Genomic DNA, 9,575 nt, shown 5'->3' with positions numbered 1-9,575 from the left:
ACCACATTACTTTACATTACATTACATCGACTGCCTGCATCGCATTGGTTAGGAGGGCTTTGCAGGAACCGCGAAGGAAAACAGACGCCAATACTTGCAGGAAACATTTGGGCAGAGACACTGTACGCGAGAGTTGTCGACAGTAGGCGTATTGTTCGCTACAATGAGTCTTTTTTGACTGACTTCAACTTTTCCGTGCTGTTGAGGTCAGGCTACCTCTTTTTGGACATGATGAAAATAACGCATGGTCATTTCCAGTAGAAGTGCTCTCGCGTTAATCGAAAAAGCGAAGGGATTATCAAAGTATCGAATTCAGTTAGCGTAAGTATTCATTAATCACTGCATACTTTAAATTCGATAATTATTTGTGATTAAAAGAAACAATTGCACAAAGTAGAATTAGCCTAAACAAGACTGTTACCGCTGCGATTAGGCTATATGATGACAGATCGTCACCTTGGTAGCCGACATTTGACCATATGGTCAAACAATTTAATTTCATGAAGCGCTAACCTATTTGTTAAAACGCTCTGATTTAAAAAAAAAAAAAAAAACTGCGGGGATATAACCTAGTAGAAAATGAAGCCACCACTTGTTGGAAATGACAACGGAGTCAGTATTTTTCCTCTGTATTCCCTGTTTGTAGTAGGCTAGACTAGGTTTCTCAGAAATGAATAAGATGTAGTGGCCATGGCCGTGAAGTGCCACACCTGTAACTATTGTAGTAGTTAAGCTACTGTGTAAGTGTAAGCTGAAAGTGAAAGCTTGATGCACTGGAGTGACATAGTGCAGGTGTAGGCTGCAGGTACCAGGTCTGTGATTATTGTGTAGAATGAAAGCCTGTAGGCTATAGATGCCCTTAGGTAATTAGTCCTGAAGTAGCCATTAATAGGCTACTACATAGGTGCTGTTCTAGCCTAAGTGGCATGTGAAATGGATCTGAAAGTGTGTTCTAAAAGATATTTTGCACAAAAGAGCCTTCGTCACATTAAAGTTGTATACTAGTTGTCTGTCCTTTGGAGACTTATTCCAGTGGTGTATGCCATTATAAAGTTTGCCAAACAGAGGTTTGACCATGATGGTGCTGTACAGGTTCCCCTTTTTAAGTGGAAACAAGTGACTGCAACCATTGTCACCTATTAACAGCAAGATCTTTACGGTCAACCATATAGGCTAGCTGAGAATATGCCTGTAGTTATGATGACACACAAGGGAAGTTTTTGAGGAATGTGGCTGTGTAGTGTTTCTGGATATTGTTGTTTGGTGTCATTCCCATTAATGTTGGGGAATGTTAATAATCACTAGGCAAATGATCATGATCATTCAATCAGAACACATGGAACCAGTTGGTTGCCCAGCAATATTGCTCATAAAGACAACTTGATCTTTATCACAGGAGTATTGTTATTGCTAGATGGATGAGAGCAGAAGTGTTGCTTCTGTAAATTTTAACGACTGATGATATCTGTGACAGATCTGGGATGGATCTGAACTTGACACAGCAGAGCCAGAACCGTGCAAGAGCTGGCTGCTTCTTAGGCAGACCTGAAGTTGGATTTATAGAACCTGTTCTGTGACATATTTACATTAAATGTGTTCCAGCACCTCCACCTCCAAATACCTGATCAGATAAAGGCCACATCACATCACAGTACTTTTTTTCTCTTTCTCTATCTCTCTGTCTTTATCTCTCTCTTTCTCTTTCCTCTCTCTCTCTCTATCTCTCTCTCTCTCTTACTGTGTGTGTGTACATGTGTGTGTGTGTGTGTGTGAGATAGAGTGAGTGAGTGTTAGACAGCAACTGGGTTAAGTGTGGTTAACACTTGCTGCACACCCTAAACTAAAGACGGTTTGTGACACTGGAGATGCACTGGTCATCGCAGTCTTTAGTATTTTAGTATTTAGTCTGTAAGAGTCTGAAAAGTCAGCTTGTGAGAAGTGGACCCTGCTGCCCATCGTCAGTCATGGTAACAGTTGACCGTCTGTTGTTTTTTGTTTGACACGTTTCACACTCTGACCTCCGAGTGGTTTTGTTAGTATTTGTTTTGAGAACGCCTGAGGATACTTGTGTACATATTTACTTTATTGGGTGTGGCCTAAGTCTGGTGTGTGACTTCATGGTTTCAGATGCTTTGGGCAGGCGTTGTGAGTGATATTTATAAAATAAGTCGGTGACACTTCCTATGTCAAGTTTCTCACAGGAAGTCAGAGAATGATTGATGACCAGATGCTGAAGACAAAGGTTCAGGCATTTCTCTACCAGCTAAGCCATCCGTGTGAATGCCAGTGTGGAGTTTTTTTTCTGCCTTTTCTGAACAAGCTGCTCCTTTTTTCTGAACGAGCTGTTGATGTCACTATGATGCAGACTGTGACATGGGCAATTCCATATCTGTGGCGAGGGAGAGGTTTTTCTTGGGTCCATGGTGTGGTGCTGAACGTATCGTCATGGCAACATGACATTTCCAATGGCAGGCTTTATGAGGACGTTTATATTGTATGAAAAATATGTGTGTCTGTTGTGTGTGTGTGTGTGTGTGTGTGTATTTGTCTGCAAAGTCTTCCTTTTTGCGTATTTCACACTGTGTCCTTCCCCAAAACACAATGCGACCTTTTGAGTGGCATTACTTAATGTCATTGCACACAATCTTCAGTCTTTTGGTCATAACCTCAAAGCAACACACCCCTATTTTCTGGGTGCAAACAGTCTCTTAGGACGCTGAAAGCAGCGGCTTAGCGTGTGAAAAGGCCTTAGCAGCACCCTATGCTGAAATGGCAGATCAGACATGTAATTACACATTAAAGATGATGACCCTGTAAGTGCTGTTTACTAGGTGTGGAGAGCTGTGAGCCTGAGCCAGAGTTTCCACTGTGACTGATTGGGTGGGTGGGTTCTAGTGTGTATGTGTGTGTGTGTGTGAGTGTGTGTGTGTGTGTGTGTGTGTGTGTGTGTGTGTGTCTGTGTCTGTCTGTGTGTGTGTTTATGTGTGTGTATTTATGTGTGTGCATATTTGTTTGTGTGTGTGTGTTTGTAAAGTTTTGCAATGTTGTGTTGTCTAGCACACAAGTCCTCTCACATGTGATGTTATGTGTACAGTTACCAATTATGTTTCACCTGGTCATTATGGTCATAAGGGGATATAAGGACAGGGCACTTCACTTTGGAGTGTCATTCAAGGTGTATTTTCTCAGCAGATGGGGTGTGTGAGAACACTGGATATTTTCAGTAAGTTTATTCTTTTGAAGTTCAATTATTATCAGAATCTGAACATTCGCTGTCTCATCTGTTCCATGGCTGTTGTAGTTCTACAACATTTCAAGGTAATGTAATCAGGTATGAATAGGAGTTTATTACCTCTGCCAAGGCGGTTGGGTTTTCACTTTGGCTTGTTTGTCTGTTTGCCTGTCAGCAGGATCATGCAGAAACAAACGGGCCGATTTCCATGAAGCTTGGGAAAAACCCATTGCATTTTGGAGCGTCTGATCAAGGAATTGTTTTTTACTGTCTTTAACATTGCAAGATAGGGCATTTGTTCATGGTGTGAAGTGTGGACTTATATTTAGATGGTTCTGTTTGTACTTTGATACCTCTCTCATCTGAACTTTGAAGAGAGAAAGAGAGGTTAGGGATTAGAAGTGTGAGAGTCTATAAGACCCTTTCAACAATAAAAACAAAAACAATGCTTGAACGTTCTATTTGGGCCCCAATCTACTTCCTCTGCATTAAGATAACATATGGAATGTTAAAAAGGAAGTCTTGTGGGGCCAACTATGATGCTGATAATGGAACTCTCTTGAAAGGGTCCATATGTGGGTCATGAGAGTGGAGCTTTCTGTTGAGACGAGGAAAGCCTTGCTGACAGTTTGCTGCGGTATTTTGAACTGAATGCTAAACAACTAAAGCCACTACAATATTCTTTCAGTTTATAGCATGTATTGCAAATTATACTGTTGTTTTCTCAAAACTGAAGCCAAGCTAAAAGCTTACTCTGTCACATAGTTCAGTGAGTGTCCAAAGGCATGAATATTGATAGAAATTGATAGAAATTGAAAGAAAAAAGGTCTCAATATTATTTGAAAATGCATGTGGTGTAACCCATACATATTCAACAATTTAGCAATGTGTTTTCTATCCACAAACACACCTTTCTTGTGACTTCTCACACTGCATTCGCACTGGGTTAGAATCATCTGTAATGTCATATTCTGTATTACAGTACCGGTCATTGGCAATTCCATGATCTTTGTCACAGCAATGTACTGACAGAGTGACTTGTACATTAATACATCAGTATCTTAGCAACAAGCAACCTCAATAGAATCTCCTTGTCCTAGCATGCCAGTTTCTAGCTGTGTGTGAGTGTGTGTGTGTGTGTGTGTGTGTGTTAATCGTATGGTACAGGTGAGATATTGAACAACTGCGCAGCATGCGTCCTTGATACTAACAGACCCAGTGAGATGCAGAACATTCCTACCAATTAAGTGTACATAATATGAGCTCACACAGTCTCCTCACTTATCATCAGAGTCTGTCACTGAGGATTTTAATCTTTCTCTCTCTCTCTCCCTTCCTCCCTCCCTAACCCCTGTGATGTGATCAGTCATTAACATTCTTGCTCTCAGTATGATAACAAAGCCGCTGACTGTCCGAGTCATGTGTGCGAATCATGTGTGTGAAGGTGCGCGCGTGTCCCTGGTTCAGAGTCACTGAAGTGTGTTCTTTTGTGAGTTCGGTGAAGCGTGGCCACAGTGGACCGCCCGGAGTGTGTTCTTCGTTAATCTGTGAGGGAAACGAGAGGTTGTGTCTGCTTTTGGGACAGTGCACAGGCCTGGCAAGTGGTGTTGTCCTGGCAACATCTCTCCATCTTGGTGTCTGTTTTTAAATATGCTCTATACGTATGTATAAGTGTTTGATCATGTGTGGTCATACACTGAACTGTGTATTGTTCTTAATAGGGATGTAACATTACCATAGTGTGTCAATTTGGATTGATTTATAAAGGCAGCAGTACTAGTCAGTAGACACTAAGCGTCAGCCTGAAGAGCTATAGACGCACATGTAATGGCTCTATAATGCTGTTTTATTTGTTTCACATCTATTTTTCACATTATTATGTGCAAAGATTCAAGTTACTCAGTGATATCCAATGTGATTATTTTGGTCATGGCCACACTGAGCCATAATGTATGTGTGTGTGTGTGTGTGTGTGTGTATTCTGTGTGTGTATAACGTGCATCTGCACTGTGTGTGAGTAATGTGCATCTGTAATGTGTTTGTGTAGTGTGTATCTACACACACACATGTATGTGTGTGTGTGTGTGATGTGTATATTTTGTGTGTGTATAATGTGTATCTGCACTGTGTGTGAGTAGTTTGCATCTGTGATGTGTTTGTGTAATACACATGTTTGTATACATGTGTGTGTCCTCAGGTTGTGGGAGTCCAGCCTGTATGGCCTACACGCTCGGCTCCGGGTCCGACTCCGGCCCTGCCATAGTGCCCAAGCACTGCATCACCAAGGTGGAGCTGTCCGTGTGCGGCGCCAGCCTGCTGGACCGGGATGTGGCCTCCAAGTCCGACCCCTTCTGCGTGCTCTTCCACGAGGTGGAGGGCAACTGGGTGGAGGTGAGTTATGAGCAGACTTGCCCACTGGGGTAGGTGGAGGTACATAGTTGCCCCATGGGGTAGGTGAAGGTACATAGAAATACAATGGAGTAGAAGGGGATAATCCCAGCAGTGATGAAAGTGGATGAGCATAGAATATGAATATGGCAATGCTTTTACTTGTACTTTGTACTTTCAGTACTTAAGTTTGTTTTGCTACTTGTCATACTTAAGTACTGCAAATAATAGATACTTTAAGACTTTTACTTGAGTGGTATGCTTATAAATTACTTTTACTTAAGTAATTTTCTGATCAAATGTCTGTACTTCTACTCAAGTGTGTGTTTCGGATACTTTATACAACTCTGTCTGTATCAAACACAGCAGAATAGGTGACTGAACTGAATTCAATCCATCGAGGCTCATAGACAGGCTTTGTTGGTTACGTATGTGCATGTGGCTACAGTATATGCAATGATTCCTCCATACTCATTAAAATAAATTAGTATAAGATGCCTTTGTGCACATGCTAGTGCCCAGTAGCAATAAACATCATTCCCAGCAAACTATATGGGAAGAGGCAGCAGAAACAGAGAGATGGAAAACAGAAGGAAGCAATTGAAGAGAGGAAATTGTGATGGAGGAAAAGAAAACGAGTCCATGTCTTGAGGAATGTTTCCGCTGCCCTTCTGCTCAAGATGTTACTGTTCACATCTGACTAGATAAAATGACTGAACAATGAAAACGTATAAAATGCAGGGCACGGACGTGAACGGAGGCAAGGACAGGATGAGGAAGAGGAGGGTGGAACGAGTAGAGATGTTGGCAGATGCGGATGAGAGAAATGCTAGTGGAGGGTTTTAAGAGTTCAAATCGAAATCAGACAGAGAAGAGAGACTAGAGAGGGAAAGGCTGGCTCATAGCCAACATCTTTGAGCACAAGTGTGTGTGTGTGTGTGTGTGTGTGTGTGTGTGTGTGTGTGTGTGCGTATATACTGTATGTGTGTGTGTTTGCGTTGTTTAGCCCGGGGCTGTGTGACTCTACAGGCTGCCCTCCTGGTGTGGACAGTGAGCGCTTCTCTTCAGTACTGCACCATGCTGGGCTTGATTAGCATAAGCCCCGCACTGCTGGTCAATAGGGCAAGCCTAAACATGAAATCACTGCTTTGCAAGCCGTGCCGTCGCCATGGAAACACGGAGGGAAACAAAGGAATTATGTTTTTTTTCTCAGTGATTTTCGGTGAAGAGGAAAGCGATGGAGCAGATAGCTTAGACAGAGAGTGTGTGTGTGTGTGTGTGTGTGTGTGTGTGTGTGTGTGTGTGTGTCGGGGGGGCGGGGGGATTCTCAGAGGAAAAGATGCTATGAGGGAATTAGAAAATAAAACTGAATGATGCGATAGACTATTCTGGAAAGGAAATGTCTAGTGTATCTCCTGTAACATCTCGTTCCTGTTTCTCAAACCTGCATGTCTTTGAAAACGCAGGACTCAAGGAGTGTGAGGAAAATAGAACTGATTTTAAAGGGGATGGTCATGAGTATTTTCTGTTGAGCTTAAAGCTTCTTGCTCCCAGGCAATTGGTCGTGCTGTAGTTGCAGGTTGTGTGAACGGCTTAAAGAAAGTGCTCCTCCTAAAGCTGCGATTCTCACACATTCCCGTTCTCTCTTGCCATTTTGTGCAAACACACACACATAAATCACACAAACATGGAGCCTCCCATGGGATTAGACTTCTATTACTTCAAGCAGTCACATATTAACACTCATACACGCACACTCTCACACTCACAAACACACTCATACACATACACATTACCCAGGCGCTGTGGTTTTAGAAGGGATTTCTCGCACATGTGTCACCACACTTGGTGTGTGTGTGTGTGTGTGTGTGTGGGGATTGTCAGCTGGGATGCAGGGGCGACAAGGGGTAGGTGTGATCACACCGCGCTGGTAGAGGCTGGCGATGGCTGGTGGAGAGGAAAGGGACACGATGAAACTCAGGAAGGGGGTTTGTCTGTCAGCATCCGAAATTATCTTCTGTATCAGGGGAGAGCCCTCAGATGTGATTTTTGTAGCCATTTAAATCATTTTATGGGGGCATTTTCTTTACATGAAGGCCATGGCAACCATATGAAATTAAGTCATCCACTCATAAAATGACTGATCCCAAAAGAATTGGTTCCCATAGGGGTATAAGCTTGGAATCCTAATGGTTACTAATGGAAAAGAGTGAATAACCAAGCCTATAAACTCTCCTCATACTGTGTGGACAGCAAAGACTGTGGATAATCGTAATCCGTCATTGTTAGCCATCACATCACAGCAGTGTCAGTATCCCTTACCATATGCAGCCTAAGCACCCACACTGTTCTGGGTTTGAATCCATGTCATGTCATGCCCAGTCCTATTCCCCATATCTGCCCCCCCCCCCATTTGTTCTGACCTTTGACCTCTTGTTTCTTTGGGCAGCTTGGTCGGACGGAGACTGCCGTGAACAATTTGAACCCTGTGTTTGGGGTGAAGTTCCAGGTGGACTACCGCTTCGAAGAGGTGCAGAAGCTCAAGTTCGCCATGTTTGACGAGGACAAGTGCAGTGCTCAGCTTCACGAACACGACTTCTTGGGCGAGTTCACCTGCACTCTGGGAGTGGTAGGTTCAGATCAGGTCCTTCTCTATAAAATAACTATCAGACTGCTAACAAAGAGCTTGGTAGCGTTAACATTTAAGAACACAAGATGGAGGTTTTTGTGTGGAACTTTATGACTCGACACCGTGACCTGAGACTAAGTCAGAGTTTATTAATCATCCCCCCTGCTTGTGCAGCAGTAGCCTGGTATTAGGATCAGTATATATATATACTTTTCATTTGTAGAACCTGCTTCTGAAAGTGAAAGTGACCAATAGCCTACCCCTTGACTGATAATAGCATACTTACCTGGGGACGAATGGGCCAAAATCTCTCATTCACGACGAATCATGGATTTCACTTGTTAAAGGTCGGATGGCGGGGTAACGTCACTTCTGTTGATGTTCAAACAAAACAGAGAGCTAACTCGCTACTCCCTCCCGTGCAATTGAAACTCTCCTAAACGCGCATCTCGTCAGTTATTGGTTGAAACACTTTATTTTGCCTTTGAGTGGTTGCCGACCCTTGTTGGTAGCAATTGTTTTTGTGTACAAATCTCGGAGCCTAGGCTGCCTACAGAGACGCGTTTTTTTGACGGCCTGCTTATGGGGCAAGTAGCTAGCGGATCGTTAGGAAAGATTAGATGAATGTGATCATTTATGTTTGGGCCTTTTTTTGGGCCTGAAATCGCTGATACAACCTTTAATGCCAAATACCCTCATTCACCACTTCCCCAATGAGTCCCTCCAGTCATCATCACTTCCCATGCACAGAACTGATCTAGTCACTCACTGTACTGTTCTACCTGCAGATTGTGTCCAATAAAAAGCTGCAGCGGCCGCTGATCTTAGCCAATGGCAAGCCTGCTGGGAAGGGGGCAATCACGGTGAGATCTCCAGACTCTATTAGCTACTGTGTTAGATTGAGTGTTAGCTTCAATTTGTTGTTGTTGTCGTTGTCGTTGTTGTTGTTGTTGTTGTTGTTGTTGTTGTTGTACAGTTCTTACAGTAAAATATTGCCCATGCGCTAACCAATGTGACAGTAAGTGGACAGTTTCAGCATTGTTAAGTTTTATTTCTGTTTCAGATAACTGCCCAAGAGCTCTCCGACAACAGAATAATAACTCTGAATATGTGTGGGAGAAAGTTGGACAAGAAGGTGGGAGTTTGGAACTTCTGTGTCTGTCTGACATGTCGCATAGAAAGGTAAACTCAACAGTGACTCTGTTATCTGACTCTGTCCTTGTGAATTTTAGGACTTTTTTGGCAAGTCTGACCCCTACCTCGAGTTCCACAAGCAGGGTGATGACGGGAAATGGATGCTGGTCCACAGAACAGAGGTAACAGAAG

At 43.0% G+C, this 9,575-nt stretch overlaps 1 protein-coding gene across 1 annotated transcript in view; it reads left to right on the top strand.

The window, feature by feature from the left end:
• The window catches only part of cpne2 (copine II), a 41,884-nt gene continuing 32,309 nt past the window's right edge, over positions 1-9,575 (top strand). Inside the window, exons 1-6 of the mRNA XM_048257527.1 lie at positions 1-321; positions 5,430-5,623; positions 8,070-8,249; positions 9,038-9,112; positions 9,313-9,384; positions 9,482-9,565. Of these exons, the coding sequence (XP_048113484.1) occupies positions 5,450-5,623; positions 8,070-8,249; positions 9,038-9,112; positions 9,313-9,384; positions 9,482-9,565 (585 nt within the window). The 5' untranslated portion in view covers positions 1-321; positions 5,430-5,449. The remainder of the gene's footprint in view (positions 322-5,429; positions 5,624-8,069; positions 8,250-9,037; positions 9,113-9,312; positions 9,385-9,481; positions 9,566-9,575) is intronic.

Source organism: Alosa alosa, chromosome 11 (assembly GCF_017589495.1).
Source record: "Alosa alosa isolate M-15738 ecotype Scorff River chromosome 11, AALO_Geno_1.1, whole genome shotgun sequence".
Classification (NCBI taxonomy): Eukaryota; Metazoa; Chordata; class Actinopteri; order Clupeiformes; family Clupeidae; genus Alosa; species Alosa alosa.
This window is presented reverse-complemented; position numbering and strand designations above follow the sequence as displayed.